Source organism: Vanellus vanellus, assembly GCF_965231255.1.
Source record: "Vanellus vanellus genome assembly, chromosome: 1".
In the NCBI taxonomy this organism is placed as follows: Eukaryota; Metazoa; Chordata; class Aves; order Charadriiformes; family Charadriidae; genus Vanellus; species Vanellus vanellus.
In genome coordinates, this window is record NC_138905.1 from 163,994,046 (window position 1) to 164,018,992 (window position 24,947).

The 24,947-nt window shown below is 42.7% G+C and overlaps 1 protein-coding gene across 1 annotated transcript in view; it reads right to left on the bottom strand.

The window, feature by feature from the left end:
* The window catches only part of HS6ST3 (heparan sulfate 6-O-sulfotransferase 3), a gene marked incomplete at both ends in the record, with an annotated part of 334,688 nt that extends 310,646 nt beyond the window's left edge, over positions 1-24,042 (bottom strand). The window contains one exon of the mRNA XM_082498236.1: positions 23,462-24,042. Coding sequence (XP_082354362.1) covers positions 23,462-24,042 — 581 coding nt within the window. The remainder of the gene's footprint in view (positions 1-23,461) is intronic.
* Positions 24,043-24,947: the final 905 nt, after the last annotated feature.

Here is a 24,947-nt window from a genome sequence, read left to right on the forward strand (position 1 = left end):
GGTGGATCTGGACTGGCAACGTAAGGGTGAACTCTTCATAGCTCGGTGGGCCCACGATACCTCAGGCCATCAAAGAAGAGATGCGACATATAGATGGGCTCGTGACCGAGGGGTGGACTTGACCATGGACACTATTGCACAGGCTATCCATGAATGTGAAACGTGTGCTGCCATTAAGCAAGCCAAGTGGTTAAAGCCTCTTTGGTACGGAGGACGATGGCTAAAATATAAATCCGGGGAGGCCTGGCAGATTGATTATATCACACTCCCACAAACTCGCCAAGGCAAGCGCCACGTGCTCACAATGGTGGAAGCAACCACTGGATGGCTGGAGACATACCCTGTGCCCCATGCCACTGCCCGTAACACTATCCTGGGCCTTGAAAAGCAAATCTTATGGCAGCATGGCACCCCAGAAAGAATTGAGTCAGACAATGGAACTCACTTCCGAAACAGCCTCATAGACACCTGGGCCAAAGAGCATGGCATTGAGTAGGTATATCACATTCCTTATCACGCACCAGCCTCGGGTAAGATAGAACGATATAATGGACTGCTAAAGACTACCCTGAGAGCCATGGGGGGTGGGACCTTCAAACACTGGGATACCAATTTAGCAAAAGCCACCTGGTTAGTTAACACTAGGGGATCTGCCAATCGAGCTGGCCCTGCCCAATCAAGACTTCCATGTACAGTAGAAGGGGATAAAGTCCCTGTAGTGCATATGAAGAATATGTTAGGAAAGACAGTCTGGGTTAGCCCTGCCTCAGGCAAAGGCAAACCCATCCGTGGGATTGCTTTTGCACAAGGACCTGGGTGCACTTGGTGGGTGATGCGAGAGGATGGGGAGGTCCGATGTGTACCTCATGGGGATTTGATTTTGGGTGAGAATAGCCAATGAATAGTTTTATGATGTTAAATGTTAAATAATCTTGCTGGTGTATGTTATCATTATCATTGCTATCAATGGCACTACAGAAGAATCACCCAAATCAATGACAGATGGACTTTGATGAGACTGAGTAAAGTGCGTGGTGATGTAATAAGAATTGATCTCAGTATGTGGTGCCCAGCAATCTCCTTGAGATTGACATCTTCAACTTGTGGACCGTGGGCATGGACTACATTGGGTTTCCCAGTCACGAGCTTCAAATACAGCACCCAACAGTTCAGCACTACACATCATCTTATGTGCCCTGAGAGACTGTTCTCACCCATGGAGCCTACCGTCATGGACTATGTGAGCAAACAAAGGTAAAGGATTTCTTTGCTTTATACATATTTAAGAACTCACAGGTAGTATTTCTAAGATTTGCTACCATATGCACCTATGCTAACAGCTGTACTACTGAATAAAAGGCTGTCAGAATTTGCAGATTCAGAACTTCAGCTGAATGGGATTTACCACAGCAGATGTATCTAAGCACATCTTTTTATGTGCAAGTGCTTTTCATACCGACATCTCATCAAGCCAAAAATGCCTTTTCATTATGGAAAGGATTAAAAGGTGCATATACATGCAGCTCACAGAAATGTCACATGAAGTTTATTGTATTCTGTGATGATTATTTTGATTCAATGGATTTATAAACCATCTATTGCAGTGCAAGTGTCTGCATAAGTCTGAGTTCAAGTGCTATATGGGCAACCACAGCCAAGAAACTTGAAACTGATGTGACAAACCAAGTATCTGTAAGGTGTGAAAGAACTGGGACATGCAGAAACTTCTTGTCTCCTTCCCTCAAGACTTTGCATTTATTCTGAAGAGTTACAAGGATTTCACTGCTATTATTTATAAACCTTTTCTCTATCAATTATTCTCAAAATAAGTACTGTCCTAAAAGGACTCTCTTAACGTACAAGTTTTGGATAGGCAACTGCTAAGGAGTTCAAGGATTTGAGTTACTTTTGAAGACAGGAAAAAATGCATTAGGCTCAGCTATTGTGAGTTTTAAAAGCTAGAAAGAGCAATAGCTTTCTACCCCACCTCTGTGTTCTATGGATGGCAGTTCAATTTGTCTTGAATTGCCTGTTAAAATTAATAAATAAAATTGTAGCCAGTTTTCAAAACTCCTCTTAAACCCTCCAGCAGTCTCTGTTCCACTTCACTGCTGAGCCACATACATCCTTCTGCTCCATCTCCCCACTCAGTTTCAGATCTGAAAGGCCCCAGTCTCTCAGTAACATCCACAGCCCTACCTCCATCTGCTCTGAATCCACCCCTGCACTCCCCTTATGTTTACAATGCAGTGCACCCCATGTCCTTTTTCTTTCTCTACCAGTCCTCCCTCATGCACTCCTAAAACAAGGCTCCTCTAGACATTCTGCATTTAAGCAAAGCCATGAGTTTGTTAAATTTAAGAACTTCCTCTGCCTATCTGCTTCTTGCTCTGGCCACACAAAACACCTAAATGAGCTAATGAGTAATCACAGTATCACAGTATGCTAGGGATTGGAAGGGACCTCAAAAGATCATCTAGTCCAATCCCCCTGTCGGAGCAGGAACACCTAGATGAGGTTGCACAGGAAGGCGTCCAGGCGAGTTTTGAATGTCTCCAGAGAAGGAGACTCCACAACCTCCCTGGGCAGCCTGTTCCAGTGCTCTGTCACCCTCACTGAGAAGAAGTTTCTTCTCAAATTTAAGTGGAACCTCTTGTGTTCCAGCTTGAATCCATTACCCCTTGTCCTATCACTGGTCGCTACTGAGAAGAGCCTGGCTCCATCCTCATGACATTCCCCCTTTATATATTTATAAACGCTAATAAGATCACCCCTCAGTCTCCTCTTCTCCAAACTAAAGAGACCCAGCTCCCTCAGTCTTTCCTCATAAGGGAGATGCTCCACTCCCTTAATCATCTTAGTTGCCCTACGCTGGACTCTCTCCAGCAGCTCTCTGTCCTTCTTGAACTGAGGGGCCCAGAACTGGACACAATATTCCAGATGCGGTCTCACCAGGGCAGAGTAGAGGGGAAGGAGGACCTCTCTCGATCTGCTAACCACCCCCCTTCTAATACAGCCCAGGATGCCATTGGCCTTCTTGGCCACAAGGGCACAGTGCTGGCTCATGGTCATCCTGCTGTCCACCAGGACCCCCAGGTCCCTTTCCTCTACACTGCTCTCTAACAGGTAGCTCCCCATCCTATACTGGAACCTGGGGTTGTTTCTGCCCAGATGTAGGACCCTACACTTTCCCTTGTTGTATTTCATGAAGTTATTCCCTGCCCAAATCTCCAGCCTGTCCAAGTCTCTCTGGATGGCAGCACAGCCCTCTGGCGTGTCAGCCACTCCTCCTAGCTTAGTGTCATCAGCAAACTTGCTGATAGTACACTCAATTCCCTCATCTAAATCATTAATGAATATATTGAATAATATGGGCCCCAGTACCGACCCTTGAGGCACTCCGCTGGTTACCGGCCTCCAACTGGACTCTGCCCCATTGACTACGACTCTCTGGCTTCTCTCCTTCAGCCAGTTCGCAGTCCACCTAATTATCCGGTCATCCAGTCCACACTTCCTCAGTTTAGCCATGAGGATGCTGTGGGAGACCGTGTCAAATGCTTTACTGAAGTCAAGGTAGACCACATCTACCGCTCTGCCATCATCCATCCACCTCGTTATTTCCTCATAAAAGGCTATGAGGTTGGTCAAGCATGACTTCCCCTTGGAAAAGCCATGCTGACTGCCCCTAATAACCCTCTTATCCTTGATATGCCTTGAGAGGGCACCAAGGATAAGCTGCTCCATCAGTTTCCCAGGGATGGAGGTGAGGCTGACCGGTCTATAGTTACCCGGGTCCTCCTTCTTGCCCTTTTTGAAGACTGGAGTGACATTTGCTTTCCTCCAGTCCTCAGGCACCTCGCCCGTTTCCCAAGACTTGGTAAAGATGGTGGAGAGTGGTCCAGCAATGACTTCAGACAGCTCCTTCAGCACCCGCGGGTGCATCCCATCTGGACCCATTGATTTATGGATGTCCAGGTTGCTTAACTGGTCTCTGACCCAGTCCTCATCAACTAAGGCAAACCCATCCATCACTATATCACATGGCTAGTGATGTCATGTCACCCTATAGTTGAGAGGCATTTGAAAGATCTTGCAGGGAAGGAGCACACACAACTTCCTTCAGTGTTCCATCAACACTGGACCCAGTCCCTATGAGAAAATTAAATATTATACCAGTTAAATTCTACATTTGTATCCCTTCTCTCACACCAATCACAAATTGCCACAGGGTAAGGAACTTGCTATTGACATAGCAGAATCGCTGCAGCCAAGAAGTAAGCTTCCTCATTTGTGGTGCCTAGAAAACCTCATTTTACATTCATCCCAAATAAGAAAGTAGAAGAACCCAGTATAAATTAAAAGTCTATTATTCACTCATCTATTTAACTAGTCACACATCTTTCTCAGCCATTCCTTAAATGTCATCTCAAGTGTGTTCATTAAATGAACTTCAGATATACTGACCACACTCTACCATCTCTATGCCTTCTAAGTGCTTTAACTCCCATAGCAAATTCAGAATTCTTATCTTGAAAAGTTTTCCATAATTCTACCCATGCCATTATCCTTAACTTTATTTCCCCCCCCAACTTCTTCTAACCCAGGTATTTTTGATGATCATCCGCTCACAAAGTGACATTGGTCACTTTTTTCCACCACTTACCCACTCTTCCAAATCACAAGGAATAAATAAATAAGTAAACAAACAAATCAACTAGTAGTCAAAACCTTTATGTGAACCAGTATGTTTGGGGTTGGTTGTTTTTTTGGTTTTTTTTTTTTTTTTGAGAGGAACCACTGTGTGGATTACTAATTTGTCATCCTAGGGTTCAATTTTGTAAGACTGAATTTCACTCAGGTTTTGGACTCAGTCTAACATCCTGGTTTCAGTGTACAACAGACACTTAAACTAAAGCCACATCAGCAGCAATACAAACAAAACAGGAGGCCCACAAAGATGATCAGAGGGTTAGAGCACCTCTCCTATGAAGACAGGCTGAGAGAGTTGGGGGTGTTAAGCCTGGAGAAGAGAAGGCTCTGGGAAGACCTTATAGCAGCCTTCCATTTTCTGAAGGGCACCTACAAGAAAGCTGGAGAGGGACTTTTTACAAGGGTGTGGACGAAGGGTAATGGCTTCAAACTGGAAGAGGGCAGATTTAGAATAGATATTAGGAATAAATTTTTCACTCTGAGGATGGTGAGGCACTGGAACAGGTTGCCCAGGGAAGTTGTGGAGCCCCATCCCTGCAAGTGTTCAAGGCCAGGTTGGATGGGGCTTTGAGCAACTTGGTCTAGTGGAAGGTGTCCTTGCCCATGGCATGGGGGTTGGAACTCCATGATCTTGAAGGTGCCTTCCAACCTAAACCATTCTATGATTCTATGAAAATAAGAAAAGAGTTAAAGGTACAGAGGCAGGACAAACAACTCTGAGCTCAGAGAAGAAACTTTAACTTACAACCAGTGTAAGCACCACACTGCAAAGTTCTATTGAGACTCCTGGCTTGCCACCATTGCTGCACAAGCAGTAGATAAAGCTTGTTAGTTTACAGCATGAACTTCTACACAACTTGCAGTTACATCTTTGCAACACATTTACATAAGCATCAACAGAAACTGAGAGCATTATATTGTTGGAAAAACTGTATTCTCTATTGTTTTTATCCTAGCCAGTCAAACGTGGGGCCCTTTAAAAAAATGTTGGCACAGAAGCCATTCCTGCCTTTCCCTGAACATTGAGCACCATATTAATAGAGTTAAGGTTAGGAGAGATCCCTGTCAGTCCTTTAGCCCAAGCCCCTGCTCAAAAGTCAGTCGAACTAGAGCAGGTTGCTCTGAGCTTTGCTCAGAAGTTTTGACTAACCCCAAGGATGGAGATGCCACAGTGTCTCTGAGCAACCTCTTCCAGTGTTTGGCCATCTTCATGGGAAAAGAGCTTTTCCTCTCACCTCGCTGAAATTTTCTTTTTTCCATTTTATGTTTATTTCCTCATGTCTTATCATTGTGTGCATCTGGTTCTGATTGTCTACACACTCCCAATTAGAAAATTACTCTTATTGCCAATTTGGGGATGTCCATGAACGTGCTGAGACCAGACTCCGTCTCATCATCCAGGTCGTTAATACTGACCTTCAAACAGCATTAGCCCAACTGTCAGTTCTTGAGTGACGCCACAAGTAATCAGCCACCATCTGGACTTTGTACAGCCACTCACCCCCACCTGCAGCCCAATAGGCAGATCCTGTCACCTAGTCCACGTCTCACCAGTGAGCCTCAATAACACTATGGGAGAGCGTGGCAGAGTCCTTGCTAAGGTAAATGCAAACAACATCCACTGCTCTTCCTTTCTCTGCACAGCCAGTCCTCTCATCACAGAAGGCAATTGTGTTGGTCAGGTGAGGTTTGCTCCTCATAGCTTTGTGCTGGCTGTTCCCAGTCCCCTTTGGTTCTTCACACAGCTAGAAATGGCTTCCAGGCAAATTTGCTCAAGGACCTTCCCAGGTGTCATGGTTTGCACCAGACTGGCCACTGAGGCAAAATGTCAGGACCTCAAACCAGGACACCAGGGAGAGGTGTGAAACAAACCAGCCCATAGTTCCTTGAATCCTCCTTGTTGCGCTTCTTGAAGAGGAGTATTATGTCACTCAGAGCCCATACTGTATAAGTAAAACTAGGATGGTTTGTACAGATCACTACACATTTATCAAAGCCAACTGTCATTTCAGCACTTACCTAAAAAAATCTTCCCGCAAGTCTTCAGTCAGCCTTTTCTTCACAATTCGTAGTATTATCTCAGTATTCATCTTCTTTCCAGATGATATCCCTTTACCTTTATTTGTCAGCATTTCAGAAAATAAATAAATGAACATATTAAAAACAAAACAGAGGAAGAATATTTCTCAACCCATGACATGGCCTTTCTTCTCATTTGATAGCAGCTTAGGTTCCCACAGAGCTTCTGATGGAAAGCTTTATTGAACACCTTTGGCAACCCTAAGCAGACTACAATCACCAAATTTCCCTTGTGAATATGATTTTTAACTCCTTTCCAGAATCCTGTAAGATTATTCAGGCATTATTTCCTGTTGCAAAACCCACATGGTCCTCCCACTGTGTTGTATTAGGTAACTATCCACTAATTCTATTCCCTGTAAGAGCTTCCCCTAGTTTTCTCATTGCAGATGTTAAGCTTACTGGTAAGTAGTGGAGGTCTTCAAAAATTACTTTCAAATTTTCTAAATACCAAGTTTTAAGCAGGAGGTCACATCCACATTTAGTAGTTTGGTTGTTTAGTTCTTGAGCTCCTTTAAATACCATCTGGTTCTGGCAACTGGCACCTTTAAATACCATCTGGTTTATGCCTTTCCCCCCCCCCCCCCTTTTTTTTTTTTTAAAGCTTGTTCCATAATTGCTTCTACCAACACTTCAATTTGCAAAGTGATCCTTTGATATATTCTTCACAACAAAATGTTCCAGATCAGAACTTCTTCAAAGCTCAAAGATGAACACAGATGCAAGAGGTAAAACAATAGCTTTTTTTGGTAGAGCTTTATTTCCAATCAGAGGATGTGAGAGATCATCTATTAGTCCTATGCATTCTCTAATGGGCTTCTCATTCCCAATCTGTTTCAAGAAGTCTGATTTTATACCTTCTGCAAATTGTTCCTCAAACATCTTTCTTCATTGTACTGCATTTTTACCTTGTCCTGCCAGAATTTATGAACCTTTGTCCTTTGCTCTTGCAGACAAAACTTGATCTTTTAAAAAAATGGTGAAAATTGCTTTGTGCAACTACCTCTCTTACCCTTCTGTTTAGCTAAGCCATGCCAGTTTCTTTCTGGACTTAGTATCTTCAATGGGTGCATGCATTTTCTCCAAGACTTCCACATGGCATCTTCAAGTAGTTCCCATGCCACTTGCAAGAATTTTACTTTTATAAATTGTCTTCAATACACTTTTTCATTTTAAGTAGTCTTCTCTAAAAAAGAAAACCCCTAAAGCTGGGGATTTTCAGAAGTAAAACTGTTTGATCCTCTAAGAGATTTAAAAATATTTTACAGAACTCTTTGACAGAAATACTTTGAACGAGATCCTGCACACAATAGTCACAACCACATACAAGACTGCTTCTCCATCTTCAGGTTTGCAGACTAACTGCTCCATGAAATACTCACTGTGCCTAGCAATTTAGTCTCCACATCAATCATTGCTGCAGCCACTGCCACTACCATGCAGGCACCAGGCTGACCAGGGAGCAATACAACTAAAAGGCCAGAAGAGAATGAAAGGGCTCCAAAGAGAAAGAAGGGGAGGAGAACCACCACATAATAAAGTCAGCTTTTGTACATTTATATACCACATTGCTCGAGGGTCTCCAGGTCCTGGAATTAAATATTTACTATTTTTTGTGAGCTGCTGTTTCCCTTAATTTCTAACACATCACTGCAGAGAAAAAAAATAGAATTCAGATACAAGATGTGAATTCAAGAAGCAGAAAGCAAATGAACCTCTATTAAAAGATAACAAGAAAGCATAAGCTAACGGCTTAAAATTAGTTCTCAAAAATTTTAGAGAAATTAAAATTTGACTATGAGGCTGAACAAGCCACTGCAGAGCCAAAACACCTGCTGAAAATTGACTTGATAGAGCTGTGTGCATTCCTGTGTTTTAATGCAAACAGATGTTCTATTTGGATTTCCTTGCTTATTGCTTTTACCATGAAATCACTTTTCCCCCTGTGTACCCCAGGGGTATCTCCCCCCCTAGTACTTAAGTTCTCCTCTTTACTTCATACCTTTCTATTCCCATCAAACCATCACCTTTTTTCCCCCTCACATTACAGAAACATTAACAACCTTCCTTCTTTCCCTCTATGGCAGGGGGACAAAGCCAGGACCTCTCTACTTTCCTTCACCTGCTGGGAAGTGCTCCCCTCCTCCCTGCCTGGGGATGATACTGGTGGCTCACCCTGCACAGCTAGGTTTCAGAAGTGCCAACCAATAGCTGATAGTAAAGCACAAAATTTTTCTGCCAACTCTGTCAACACTAATCTTAAATACCTTCTTCTCCAAGACATCATAAAAACAAAAGACTGAAGCATGTGCTATAGAGACAACTTGCAATTGTTTAATACTTTATCCTAGGAGAAACTGAATACAAATCAAAGGGAAACAAGTATAAAAGCCCTCTGAGCAGCAGCTTCAGGGAGCAGATAGAAACACAGAAGTTACACAGAAATGCATCTTCTCTTCCCCCTACCTGAAATGACAGGGGACAGAAAACAGTTATCTTTCCTTATCAGTTTTTGAGTACTGCTAGGGAACAATAAAACAAAGAATTTAGGACAGATTAAAATAGTCAATTCTGTTAGCCCTTGCAAGGCCAAATAGCTAAAAATCCAAAAGCAGGGCAGACAAGCTCAACAGAATGGAACAATTCAAGCCTGCAGCTTGCCAAACAAGACCAACAGAGATGAGCACTACTCCAACCAGCTCATTGCACATGCAAATCCAGTGGGTACAATGCAAAAGGGATGTGAGTCACACAAGAAAAAAAAACATAAAAGCAAGAGAGCTGGCCAGATAGGAAGGACAGCCATGTGGGAGAATGGGCAACATCAGCCTGACAAGAAGGTAAATGAAAAACATAGGATGTAACCTGGATGATACAAGAAATAGGAGACTACTTTACAGAAAAGCAGAAGACTTGATTGTGGAACAGAAACTTTCCTTTTTCCACATGTCCTTTTGAGCTCTTCTGTTACCTATACATATTGCACAAAGCGAAAGTTATCTAGTCATATAGTACCAACCTTAGTTCTTGAAGTGATAAACAACTTGTAATTTTGTTTAAAATATCAATGCAACTACAATGACCTTCTTGCTATGAATCTTTCCTAATTCGTTTGATTTTTATGTTTTGTTTGGGTTTATTTTTAATATTTTCTTTGCAACTACCTCATAATGGTCTAAAATACAAGTAACAGAGCATGAAACAAGAATGATAAACATATACCATTCCCACTACTCTCCTAATCAAAGCTGCAGTTCTGTGTGGCCACACTTAAGATTCCCAGTCAATCTGTTTGTCAGATGCAGTCCATCAGTTTTACTATTACTCTATAGCAATGCCCAGCAGCCATTTAGATGCCTGCTACTAACCCATATCACAAAAGGATTCTATATCCTATTGTCAGATACCTGGCAATTTAATCAAAAGGAAAAGAGATATACACTAATACGAAATAATCTGCGGATGTCAGAGGCAGTGCGGCAAAACCCAACACATTTACATGCTCATTGACCCACCAGCTTTGGACAACAGATGCAGGAGACTGGAGATCAAGATGACGACTTTGCTTTAGAAGGTAATGTGTTACAGAGGATCTGGGCTTTTCAGGAAAAGCTATTTTCAGTTACTCCTTTCATTTAGGCAGCCAAATTTTGTATTTGGAAGAAATAATTTCAACAGGCATTTTCAGGTTTTAAAAGCTTGTTAAAAAAGGCATGCACACTTTAACACAGTTGAGCTGAAGTCTGTGACACTAGTCTTTAAACAGAGACTTTAAACCTTTACTTCACAAAAAAAGTTAAGTAGTAAAGAATGTATACACACACAAACAAATTATTTGAGGTTTCTACCCAGTAGCTTAATAAGTAGGCTGATTAAGAAGAGTTTTGAAGATCACATCTGAGTTTTTCCTACTTAGTGTTTTTAAGAATTTAGAGTCCACTTAAAAGAAACATAAAGGTATAAACACCAGTTCTTTGCCTCTGTATTTGTTCTTTTGTGGATTCTGTATTTGCCTACAGAAGACTTAATACAGAAGTTTAGAACCTAGCACAAAAGAATCTCACCTATATTGAAAGTTCATTCCAATAACTCAACTTTGGAATAGGAAACGTTCTTTTTGGAATAGTTATGTTCTTTTATTGTAAACTCCGGGAAGTTATTTCATGTTAACACAAGACAATTAACATTTTACACTATAATTTAACTGTGAACAGTTTAATAAAGAAAGTTATCACTGCAGATGGAAGTTAAAGAGCTCTGAAGAATACAGTCTGCAACGTGAATATGGAAAGCTATAGAAGTGTTAGCCTTCTGGACAAAAATAGTTTGAATAGAAATGCTTGACTCCACACACCCTGATACCGCACAAATATTACAGAACACTAGGAGTCCAAGTATTAAGAACAACAAAAAGAAGAGGTGGTCACATATTCATATTTACTTCATTGCTATTCAAGTCCTATTTTATCAACTAAGGTCAGCTTAATAAGAAAAAGTGGACCTTCCCTGGCACCAGAGAAGCATACCATCCCAGTCTTCGAAGACATGTACAAAGGAATATATTTACAACACATGCTTGAGACCAGTTTTACATTGGATGTCATGGACATATCATAAAACATTAAAAAACTTTTTGCTGGTAGTAAGTTGTTTCTTTTGATGAACTAATGCTCACAGCGAAAAAGTCATTGCATCTACCCTTCTTTTATTTAATAATTATACCTTCTGATCCCATTCAAGGAATTCTTAAATTGAAGTACAGGTAGTAGTTAAAACATCTACATCACCATGTTGCAGCACCTTCTCCACTGTAATTTTTCTCCCCATTGTCCATAAATAAAAAGCAAATCTCGCACCTTCAGGAAGAAAGATTCATAGAGCTACAGGCTAGTCAGTCTCACCTCTGTCCCTGGGAAGGTGACTGAGCAAGTTTCCCTGGAGGAATTTCCATGTTGTTGGCATTGACCTCAGCAAGGACTTAGACACACTCTCCCATAATGTCATTACAGCCACACTGGTGAGATATGGACTAGTTGACAGGGCAGTATAGCAAGACACCCTATCAGGCTGCAAGTAAGAGTGAGCAGTGGTACAAAGTCCAGGTGGTAGCTGATTAATTGTGGTGTCACTGAAGACCTGAGAGTGATGCCAATACTGTTTAAAGGTCAGTATTAATGACCTAGATGATGGGACGGAGTCTGGTCTCAGCAGGTTCATGGACAACCCCAAATTGGAGAGAGAGATCAATACTCCAGAGAGGAGTGCTTCTATTCAGAGCAATCTCAAGAGGCAACAGACCTGTGTTGATGGAAACATCATGAAAATCAGCCACAGCAAGTAGTTTACTGTGAGGGTGGTGAGACACTGGAACATTGTAAATGTCCTCTCCCTGGAAGTGTTCAAGGCCAGGCTAGATGGGGCTTTGAGCAACCTGATCATAGAATAGTTAGAGTTAGAAGGGACCTTAAAGATCACCTAGTTCCACTTCCCTGCCACGGGCAGGGACACCTCCCACTAGACTACATTGCTCACACAATGCTCACGATGCTGTGTTGCATCCACAGCTTCTCTGGGGCAACCTGTTCCAGGATCTCACCACCCCCACAGTAAAGAATTTCTTAATATCTCATCTAAATCTATCCCCTTTCAGTTTAAAACTGTTACCCCTCGTACTATCAGTACACTCCTTGATAAAGTGTCCCTCTCCATCTTTCCTGTAGGCCCCCTTTAGTTACCAGAAGGCCACTCTAAGGTCTCCCCAGAGCCTTCTCCTCTCCAGGCTGAACAACCCCAACTCTCTCAGCCTCTACTCATAGGAGAAAGGTCATCTTCATGACCCTCCTTTGGACCTGCTCCAACAGGTCCATGTCGTTCTTATGTTGGGGGCCCCCAAGAGCTGGATGCAGTACTCCAGGTGGGGTCTCACCAGAGCAGAGTAGAGGGGCAGAATCAGCTCCCTCACCATGCCGGCCACACTTCTTTTGATACAGCCCAAGACAGTTAGCCTTCTGGGCAGCAAGTGCACATTGCCAGCTCGTGTTGAGCTTCTCATCCAGCAACAGCCCCAAGTCCACCTCCTCAGGGCTGCTCTCCAGCCATTCTCTGCCCAGCCTGTATTTGTGCATGGGATTGACACAACCCAGGTGCAGGACCTTGCACTTGGCCTTGTTGAACTGCATGAGATTTGCATGGACCCACCTCTCAATCCTGTCCAGGTCCCTCTGGATGGCATCCATTCCCTCCAGCGTGTCAAGTGCACCACACAGCTTGATATCATTGGCAAACTTGCTGAGAGTGCACTCAATCCTACTGTCCATGTCACCAACAAAGATTTTAAACAGCACCGGTCCCAGTACAGACCCCCAAGGAATGCCACTCATCACTGGTCTCCACTTGGATATCAAGCATAGAAGATACCCCTGTCCATGGCAAGAGAGTGGAACTAGAAGATCTTTAAGGTCCCTTCCAACCCAAATCATTCCACAATTCTTAGAAAAAGTAAAAATTTGCACCTGAGGTGAAGTAAGAACATACAACAAGACAGGCTGGGCACTGAGTGGCTAGGACACAGCTCTGCAGAAGAGGATCTGCGGTTCCTGGTGGACATGGTGTTGAATAACAGCCAAAAATGTGCCCTTTGCAAATGAAGCAGGCTAACCAAGTATCAAGCTATGCTAGCAGGAGCTAGCCAGTGGGTTGGGGAAATTATTTCCCCTCACTCCCCCATTTAGCACTGGTGAGACAGCATCTGGAACGATGTGTCCAAATTTGGGCTCACCAGTAACAGACAGGCCTTAGTATAATGGGGACTATCAGCAGAGGGCTGCCAAGATGATCAAGGGGCTGAGACATATGACACACAAGGAGTGACCAAGTGAGCTAGGTTTAATCAGCTTGAGGACAAAGCAGCAACCAGGTAGACCTTATTTCTCTTATATATGGGAATGTATAGAGAAGCTGTAACTAGACTCTTTTTGGATGTACACAGCAATAAGACAGGAAAAAATGAACATAAATTGGAAAACGGGAAATTTCAGCGAGGTGAGAGGAAAAGCTCTTTTCCCATGAAAATGGTCAAACACTGGAAGAGGTTGCTCAGAGACACTGTGGCATCTCCATCCTTGGGGTTAGTCAAAACTTCTGAGCAAAGCCCAGAGCAACCTGCTCTAGTTTGACTGACTTTTGAGCAGGGGCTTGGGCTAAAAGACTGCCAGAAACCCGTTCCTACCCACATGATTCTGTAATAAGTCCAAATGACTAGTAGTAGAGAACAACGTAAAATATTTCATAAACTTACTCTTCTCATCTGAACCTTGTTAAGTCAGCAACAGAAAAGATATAGCCTTAGTCTGACAGAGGCTTTTCTGGCATGAAAATAAAGTTTTTGCAGTTATAGAAGTTATTCATCACTCACATTTGAAGCTTCTTGGAAAATAATGGTCCTACTCCCATCACTAAAAATTAAGGTCTAGTTAAAGGATGAAAATATTACATGACAACTGTGCTCCTGGGGATTTACAGCATAGGAGCTGAAGATGCTTAATTTAACATTTCGGTCTCTTATTACAACACTTATCTGACTTGAGAAACCCATGCCAAAAAAAGAAAAGACCTATACAGGACAAGAGCTCAAACTAGCCGGTACTTGAAGTTTTTCATTATGTCCGCATCTTTCTCTTCCAGCAAGTATAAAAAAAAAAAAAAAAAAAAAAAAAACACACACACACACACCAAAACCATGGAGACCTTTAAGCCCTAAACAAATTTTATTTGGAAAACATGAACTTCCACATTGCATAATTTTGATCCTTCCTTCACCTCACAAGACCGTAGCTTTATTTCTGTTCCCTTCCAGACTTTGCTCTCACTTTGGGCTCACAGCTTATTCCTACACTGCTTCTCTTCTTTCCCCTCTCACTCTGAGGAGTTCCTCAAGCAAACACCATCAGTTGCTATTCCACCCACCCCCGCATTCTCTACCATAGCCTGTGTGCAAAGACACATGAAAATAAAGCAAAAAATTGCAAGTAGCTACTTTTGAGTATGGAAACACACAGACACATACACAAATGTATTCACTACTTAAACAAAAGCCAGCTCAAAAAAACAAGGCAAAAATAGGCTACTGGGTTAAAGGAGGAAAAAAAAAAAAAAAAAAAGCTTTTTTCTGCATTACTACCTCTAAAATTGCATTTAACATACATTTAAAAATATAGTGTGCCCAAATCTTACAGATGGAAATCTGTAAGTCAGCAAGCTCTTTCCATTGACATTATTAGACCTTAGACGAGAATTTTTTTTTAAATATTATATTTTTTGAGTAGTGTTTTGTGAAGTGTGCCTTCTTTCACACACCTCACTTTCAAGTTTACTTGTTTGTGGAAAGTAACTGGTCTCAGAGGGATCAACTCCTCCACGTACTTGAACGTCCTGAAAAAGACCATTTGCTTCCAGTACCAAACACCACCAGGAGCCACATGGCCCGCATTCTCATCAATGAGAAGTTACTTCACAGAGTTGGGAAGTATACTCTCAAGTCAATTATGATTATCATGGTTTGTTTCACCAGTCCTTTGCTATTTTGACTTTGGAAATTGAAGTTGCATCTGGTCACTGCTTTCCCCATCCCAGTATTATTCCTCATATGCCATTCAAAGTTTCCCCACTACTAAGCCAGCGTGTTTGGCAGCTCTATCAGTTTGTAGACACTAAAAGCCACACTCCAATCTGCATTAATACACTTTCACAACTGACATATAACTTTATTAATGCAGCACTTCTAGTATGCCCAAAATCCACTTTACATTAACCATTTTCTAACAGATTAATAATCTTTAAAGAAGAGGTTTAAGACATTAAGTTTAAATCATTGATTAAAACCCAATCCCCCCGCCCCTCTTTTTCCAAGATGACTTTAAGCTGTGGGCCAAACTCCAGATTTTTATAGATGTTTACAAGAGGCCACCTAACAGTAAGCTTCAGAGCAGAATCAAAGTCCTCAGAGCTTGAAGATAAAAGGCCTGATCCTTACAAAAACTCACGTTATACTTTTTAGTGAATAGATATTGAGAAGTCGAGCACTGATCACGTAATAGACCATACGTATTTCAAGAGCTATTGATTTTGCCACTCTAGAATTCATTCTGAAAGAAGATCCATGAAGTCTTTAACAACAGAACTGTTTTGGGGTTTTGTTCATTTTCCCCCCCTAAATTTAGGGGGGGAAATTAATAGGTTTTTTTCAAAGCTGAACCATTTTATCATCTAGGCAGTCCAAATTAGACCCTTAATTTTTACAATCAACCTCATACACAGTCTTTGAAAACCTTGTTCAGCAGTGACTGAACTTTGAAGGGACTTTAAGTTACCTTTTAAGGCAACCAGGAACATTAAGACATCCAATGTAGTTTAGCAATAGAAGTTTGGGTTATAAATACTACCAGAGGCAGCAAGTTGAAGGCAATACTAAATACATTAAAGAATATAGGTTCCCTTGCTTTCATCAGGTCTCGTTCTGCACAGAGAACAGCAGAGTCTTTATGTTATTAGCTCAATTCAATACCATGGCTGCACCAAATTCTGGGAGGAAATGCTTTACTTAAAAGCCAACACACAAAAACTGCCAAGACACCTGAAGGGAGAAATCATTCAGTTCAATGAGCTCTCCACACTTTTCTCTACACTTTGAGCTTCTTTGTGATCACTAGAGCTGAGCTGTAGACCCACTGGCTGGGTCTACAGATTTAATCTCTATCAGTGTAATGGCATTACACAGCACATTTTCCCACTCACACAGGAACTTTACCCATTCCGCCTCAAACTGACACATACCCCAAAGCTACATAAGAACTTAAGCATTATCCTGTTTAAGAGGATTGAAATTACTCTAAATTATGCAGCTAGTTAACAGAAATTAAAAAGCATCTTAACAACACAAGAGAGTTACAACAGCTGCTATGTGTCCTATAACACTGTACAGCCCTGGGAGATGCTACTGACACTTCCACTCTCTTCTCCCCCAAGGCTTCTCTGCCTGGCTCCTGCACAAAGAAGAGAATAGCTCCTTCATTTTAAAGGAAATCTTATTAGACAACCTATTTTCCAGAATGAAATACCAGAAGCAGCCAAAAAACCACCCCAACATGATATAATAAGATACACTAAAAAGGAAGCAGCAAGGGGAGTAAGTTTGCTTGGGTTAATCACTAAGTTCTCTTCCAGACAACTAGAGGAACTGCTGCTCAGGCAATCATTTTCATAACATGCATCTCTCCATCTCAAAACTTACCGAGTTCTCTATAAATTACAATGATGAGTGAATAAGAACAACCAATTCCCAATTGAATTAGTGCTGACCACTGTTTTATCAATACCAGCAATTAACAGTAAACACCAGTTCTCATAATTTTTGTAGTCACGAGCAAGGCAACCTTACAGCAGCTTCAAGAGCCTGAAGACAAGACTTATCGTTGGGTTAAAAGTTTTCCAGAGCTGTGACAATCCCAGTACTGAAGAGTTCTGTCCCCATCAATCATTTGCTACTCTGAGCAGAGGAAATCTCACAGGAGACGAGTAGTTAAGGAGAGTTGCTGGATGTTGCCACAAGTTATCTTTAAACACACAGAAGGAAAGATTCATCTCAATCAAGTCAGAGCAAATCAGTCTAATTTCCCTCTAAAATACAATAATTGACTTTGAATAGGAAAAGTAGGAAGGAAGTGCTTTAAAAAAAAAGTGTGGCTTTAGACAACATTTCCAATTACTGTCATAAGCCAGAAAAAAAACAGTCTAGAAAAAAAATGTGGCAGGAGCAGAACTCCCTAGAAAGTAATTCCGAGAGTTGTATCAAACAAAAGGTTTATTACAATGGGATTTAATTCTATTCAATGTTTGCATCAACAACATGGATGCTGAATACGAGACATTTATTAAACATGCCAATGATGAAAAGCTAGGAAGGACAAAATTAAAATGAAAATCAATTTCACAAATTAAAGAAACTGACAGAAGAGGGGAAGAGCACAAAGCTTGTGTAAAAAGACAATGGGAAATATAAAACTGTCAATGTCAGGCAACTGCAAAATAGGCAAACATCACTGAAGTGTACAACCACAAGCATAACTTTCAGAACAAGCAAAAACTTTTTTGCTCCACTTTGTACTACACTTACAAAATACTGTACCTTCACTGAAGCATCATATTTCAAGAAAACAACTGATATGAATCCAAAAAAAAAGAAACATTAAAAATGGCTTACAATAAATACAGAATGAGCTGGATTTGGCTACATTTTAAGAAGGGAAGGTTAAAAGAGGACTTCCTGAGAACCAAAGTAGCTAGTAGGGTATTGCAGAGAAAAGGGGAATAAATTTGTTTCCAGTTTCCCAAAAGACAGAAGATGCAATGGGCTTAAAACCGAAGTTAACAAGACTCGCACTAAGCACTGGGGGGGGAGACAACACCACTTTCCAATAGTAAGGACAATTAAACCCTTGAGCAGATTATCAAGGTTCTTTTAAAGTATCCAACACTGGTGACAGTTAAGGAAGGAAAAAACCCACGCTATCAGTAGCAGGACCTCAGGAAATTGTTTAATCCATGTTGTTTCTTAAATTTATAAAAGAAAAACAACAAACCCATGTAGCGCTTACTGGCTCTAACATTAATTTCAGTAGAAGATACAAAGGTATGGCAGAGAATTTGTGGGGGGTTTCTTCAGTTTTAAACATTTGTGGCTTTTTATTCTCTTCTCCCCACTACCTTCAGTGTAGTCTTAATTTTCAATTAACACTGTTACATTTTTATGATGATCATAGTTACCATGGCTGCAAAGAACAGAGTCCGTCTTACACTGTTATTGCTAGATCTTAAAAAACACTGAATAGTCAAATAAAGAACTGCATAAGAAAAAGAAATCCTACTAATAGTTTCTATTCAACCATCCCAATTCCATGACTCATGGGTTTACTGCCCATTTATATTTCCAGAGAATAACAGAGCACACAGTAAGTTAAACAGACATGAGGAAATGGAGAGTATAATGGAAGCAAATTAATGAAAATCAATAGTTTCGAACACTAAACTGCACTGATAATAAAGCTCATGGGATTTACACAATTAGACCGATTTCACTGTTTCATATAAGAAAATTAGACACTTTCGATGCAGTGTTCTTTCGAGTGTGTAGTTTAAAAGATTACCTTCCTAGTTTAATCAAACTTGTAATAAATAATAATGAATAATTATTAATTATATTTCAGGCATACCAGCAAGGGAGAAAATGTGCCTTGATTAGGACTTCTAAGGTCCCTTCTCAATCCCTCAGAGTAGAGAGGCAAAGCAAGCCCTACCTCACACACCAAGTTCTGCCTGGTAACCTAACAGAGGCAGGCAATCAGTTCGGACAATGTCTGTGCAACGTTAGATGTGGAATACTTCTCATCTAGTTTTAGACATCAAGTGCCAATTAGCCATTCCAGGCCTCCCTTGCAATCAGTGAAAGGAAAAACTGCCCTACCAGTAGACAATTCAACAGGTCTCCAACGTGTCTTACACCCTCCAAAGGATTGCCTGCATTACTCCATTACTCCTCACCATCTACACAGGCAGTCTAATGTCACTCACTCAGGCTTCAGACTGACTCTTCCCTGGTATCCCAGGGTAGACATCTAACAACACTTCTCTTCCCTTTCCTTCCTCAAGCAATGCTGGCTACGGTTCCATAGCCTGAGCTTCTTGGCACCTCTGAAGGAAAGCCAAGTTTCAGAGGTGGAGCTAAACAGAAGCATGATCAACTTCAATGACTTCCAGAGAGGGCAGAGCAAATACATAAGGAAATAAAAGACTGTGACTTAAAAAAAAAAAACTAATAATCCACAGTCTCAGTTACTTTCCGTTATAACACCCGTTTTTGTGAGGCAGAGTAAATAACCCAAGTTGTAGACACAATGCATAGCAGTAACTCTCCTGTTGAATATATGGGGAACTATGCTACTGATGCAAGAATGTGAAGCTAAATGCATCTTCATGGGAAAAATCCCAATGCTTTAATTAAACTAATTATTTGCAATGTTGAGCTGAAAACTACACTAATAAGAATTTAATTAAACAATGCATCAGCTGCATACCATTCTCAATAACCTCACTGTATAGACAGCAATTTTTGTAGAAGTAAAAGCTATACAGTAGTACAAAAACTAATAGTCTGGCTCTGTAAACACTTAAGCAGGTATTTCAGCAGAACATCTCACATCCTGAAAGTTCAAACATATGCAAATGTTTGAAGAAATAAAGTCTGAAGTTGTTGTTTTGTTTTTCAAGTAATGTCATTGAAAATTATAACTTTGATTCTAAACAAAAGACAGTTTTACAACTTCACAATAGCATCCAATACATTGACAACAAACAACTTCTCATACTGAAGTACCTAAAGTGGGACAAGGGCACAGGACACTTCATACCATTAAGTCAAGCAGAGGTAAAGGTCCAGTGACATCAAAATTAGAGCTGGCACTTGAGCTTAAAAAAAGTTCAAATTGCTGGTGCACAGCAGCAATTTCTGCCCTGTGTTCCCCCTTGAGACCTGAGGCTGCAAAACACCAACATCAGAAACAGGAAAAGCTGAGATAAAGTTTCTTCAAAATGCTGATGAGATTTCAGAAGTAAGACATCTTTAAATGCACTGCCCATGAAAGATAAAAAACCCAGAGTGAGGTGAGGCAGTGCTTCACAAACCTTCAAGACCCTTAGGACCATCATCCACTCCCTCCTTTTATCATCTAGCCCCCTCCCCCATGAATTCTAATTACAGTTTCTCCATTAACTGTTCCGAAGACCTGCGTTAAAAGGTAGGACTTAAATCTAACTTACTCATAACAAAATAGCAAAGAAAATACTTCTGAGCACAACTTGTTTAATTTTTACTTATGTTACACTATTACTAGCCCTCTAAGAAGCCAATTTTCAGAATGCGGAGATTTATACTCTAAATCCCTTATTCCCTCTATGTAGCAAGAGGCAGGCTACACGTACAGAGACCTAAAAGAACAGATTATATTAACACCCTGCTATGAGGGGAAACAAAACAAAACAAAAAGTCTGAAATACACTTAACATTATCCTCACTGCATCAAATATATGGCACAAGACATCAAACACCTTGGTATCAAATTCATAGTATAGTTTGTCCTGCTGCCCTCCTAGCCACAAAGAAAATTCAGTGTCAGATATTTAATCAATTCAGCCTAATTTTCTGACTCCATAGCTGGAAGGCAGAAGAGAAAAGTTGAGCTATTCAAGGAAGTCTAATGCCTCAAACACATTCAGAAGCTTTAAAGGATGATTTAAAAATAATCACTATGCTTTATGTTAGACTGTTATGCTAGTTTCTTGCCTGTTCTAAGCATAGTGTCCCCTCATTCTCAATTCTCTGTTCAGACATTAAAAAGACTTAGATGCATGCCTCCAATATTACAGTCCTCCAGCAAAGTATTTTAGGCTTGATTCCAGCTTTACCAGGAGCAGACATTCACAGCAGAGACAATCCGTACTTCAGGGTTATCTGATTTATTTTACAGCTCCTTGAAAAAACAAGGTCAAGCTACATGATTATAAAGAAAAAACAAAGGGAAAAAATGAAAAGGTGTCTGCCTAGCACACGACATAATACAAGAAAGAACTAGTATTAGAACGATGCAACAAAAAATTATTCACAGCACTTTCCTCGCTTACATGAAGACAAATCAAGAAGTGCAAGAAGTCACATTAACCAAATCATTCACTAACTAAAAATAAAAACTTAAGAAAACACTATTCAGCTATAATGATGAAATGTCATTACATGTCTTTTTTCAACCAAAATAATTACGAATTACCCACTGAATAACCACTATTACCTTCTTTGTAGTTCAGATTTTAAATTTACTTAATATAACCAATTTTCGTTTAAAAGTACCAAAGCCACTACTCCAATTTTACAGCCCATTTGGAATCTTTGCAACTCAATTTACCACTCAGTTATTTACCTACTAATATTCTTCATGAGAGAGGAAAGGAGGACTTCAGTGGCAGATTATGTATTTTCAGCCATTTCTACAAGTATTACTCTTTCTCCTCCCCTCCCTGGTTTACATTACAAGTTTATTGAGTGTTCCTTAAAGCTGTACAGTTTCCACCAAGTTACATTGTCCTTGAAGACATTCGCAGCATCTCTTCCATTAGCACACAAATGCATACACTTTATCTCCAGCTAAACGTTTTTCACAAAATTGTATGAATTACCTTAACAGTATTCTGCAAGTAGAGTCCCGGTCCACAATCATCAACAATAAATTCAAGTTATGCTGACTGGAGTCATACCAAATTGACTAGCTTTGCGGTATGGGAGAGCCTTTGATGTTCACATCAAATAATCCTCAAGTTGTTCAACAATAATAATAATAAACCCTACTGTCTTGATGAATAGGCCCTGTGAAAGCGAATCCACCTATGTCACGGATTGTACGTGTTTTTAAATGACAAGGCACAAAATATGTGAGTGGTCCTACTGAAAATTTAAAGTTTGCAGTCCCATAAAATTAACAGGGATAGCAAAAAGAGAGAAGTTACCTGGAAAACTATGTAACAAAAAAAATATTTCCTAAATATTTTACAGATGTTAAAGTTACAATCATTGCAATGCAAATCTCAGAGAATTCGGCTCATAACTTCTTACTACACGTGTTCAAAAGCTATCATCCAAATAAAGACAAAATCTAGTATTAGCCTGAAAATCTGATTTAATAAATCAGAAGAAAGCCCAAAACTTACTGAATCACCTAGAGCTATCTTGTATTGAGAGAGATTAGCCATCTGACAGTTTTTCCATTTTAAAAACAGAAAAGACCTTTTCCAAAGCACAACAAAAGTGCAATACAAGATAACATGCAGAGAGGCAGCATGCACACAAAATTCGTAAGTTTTCCACTGTTCTCAGATCATCCAAAGAACATTTAACACCACAATTTTTGCTAGTACTTCATTCCCTGTGCAGAGCCTGGAACACATCGGCTGCTGACTTCCAGCTCGCACAAACAGCAAGCAATCAGTACGCAATGTGAAGGAGAAGACCCAGCCTATCTGCCAACAAGAAACAGGGGAAAAGAGAGTTTAAGGGCTTCCGAATACTTCAAAATCCACTAGTTGCATCACTCAGCAGCTACAGCGATCCACTAGATTCTGCAGAGGCACTCTTCTTATGCAGAAGTGTCGTGTTTTGTTAAAAACAACTTTCGAAACGACGAATAGCAGAAACTCGCATTAAAACAGGTAGCGTTCTAACCCTGTTTGTACACGCTGCACACGCGCTACGTGGAATCAGCCCAAATTTGAGGCGAAGCGAACAGGTCGCAAACACGGAGGGGAATAGCCCAAACTAGAACCTCCTCTGGCAGATAAACCTCCCCACCCCCACCCCCCGTTTGCTTCTTAATGACGGCGGCGGCGGACAATTTCTTGCCAAACCGGGAGCGGGACCCACTTACAGGGAGCCTTCCCACCGCGATAGGAAAGGTGGGATGACATTTCGAGCGGGTGGAAACCAAGCCCCACACGTGAGACCTTCAAGCACGCGTGGGCTTTCCTCCCGCCCCCCCACCACCACCTCCTCCTCCTCCCCGGGGCGGCGGGCACTGACCTGAGGGTGCGGTTGCCGGCGCAGCCGCGGCGCTCCATGGCGGCGGGCACGCAGCTGGTGAGCTCGGTCCAGTCGGCGTGCAGCCCGCAGCTCCAGCCGGTGGAGAAGCGGGAGAAGAGCCAGGTGTCCTTGTCGCCGCCCGGGCGGTGGCAGGCGCACTTCTTCTGCCCGGCCCGGCAGTAGCAAGGCTGCTCCAGGCGGATGTTGCGCACCAGGTGCCGCCCGAAGGTGGTGCCGCCCGTCTTCTGGATGTGGAGGAAGACGATCACGTCGCGGCCCCGCATATCGAACCGCACTCGCCGGCACAGCTCCCCCCGCGCGAACGGGAACTTCGCCACCAGCCGCGGCAGCGCTGCCGCCCCCGCCGCCGCCGCCGCCCCCTCCTCCTCCTCCTCCGCGGCGCCCACCACCTCCTCCTCTTCCCGCTCCGCCGGACCCCCCCCGCGGCGGGCGGCGGAGGCCAGCGGGCGGCGGGGGCAGGCGGCGCCGGGGCAGGCGGGCGACACGTACTGGTAGACGATGAGCAAGAAGAGCAGCGCCAGCAGCGGCGGCAGCAGCCACCTGTTGAAGCGCTCGTCCATGGCGATGCGCTCGGGGCAGCCCGGCGCGGGCTCAAGCGCTGCCGGGCGCTGGCAAGGCGTCCGCCCCACTCGGATCCCGCAGCCGAGGGGCGTCCGGCTCCCTTTCCGACGGCATGGTCCTCTCAGGCGGCGGATCGCTCTGTTCCGTTCCGTTCCGTTCCGTTCCGTTCCGCTCCGCTCAGCTCAGCTCAGCTCAGCTCAGCTCAACGCGCCGCGCTCCAGCCCGCCCGAGGCGGCCATCCCGCTCCCTCGCGGCTGAGGCGAAGAGGAAGCGCTAAGGTGGGAGCGCCTCGCGCCGTCCCCAGCACGCGCTGCCAGGCGGCAGCACCAGCTCCCGCGACCGCTCCGCCGACAACTCTCCAGCCCAAACACACCGCTCGGCCCCCAGCGGGGCGGGGCGCATCCCACCCGCCAGCCAATGGGGGCAAAGCCGGCTGCCTGAGCAGCCAATGGACGAGCTTAGCATGCCGGCTCTATCGCCAATGAGAGCGGGCGGCGAGTGAACGGGGGTGGGTGGGCGTCGCTCCTCATTGCCCTCCAGGTATCGGACGGAGACCGATAGCGCGCGGATGAAGGGGAAGCAGCAGCAGCCAATGAGACACGGGCGGTGGAGCGGCAGGCGGCCAATGATATTGCCAAGGGGGCCTCCGCCAGGTGCGGCCGCCGGCGGCAAACGGCGCGAGGTGGTGTCGCGCGACGGCTAGGCTGTGGGGGCGCGGCCCCCGCCCCGGCAACGAATCGGCCAGAGCGAAATGAATAACAGTTCTATTTTTTTTTTCTTCTAAACTCCTTAAAATCCCGTTATTTTTGCCCTGGGGAGTGCCGGTCGCGTAGCGCTTGCGGTTGCAAGTCTGTGTTTGTAACCCCGGTGTTTCCCTATTCCAAATAACGAGGGCAGAGAAGGC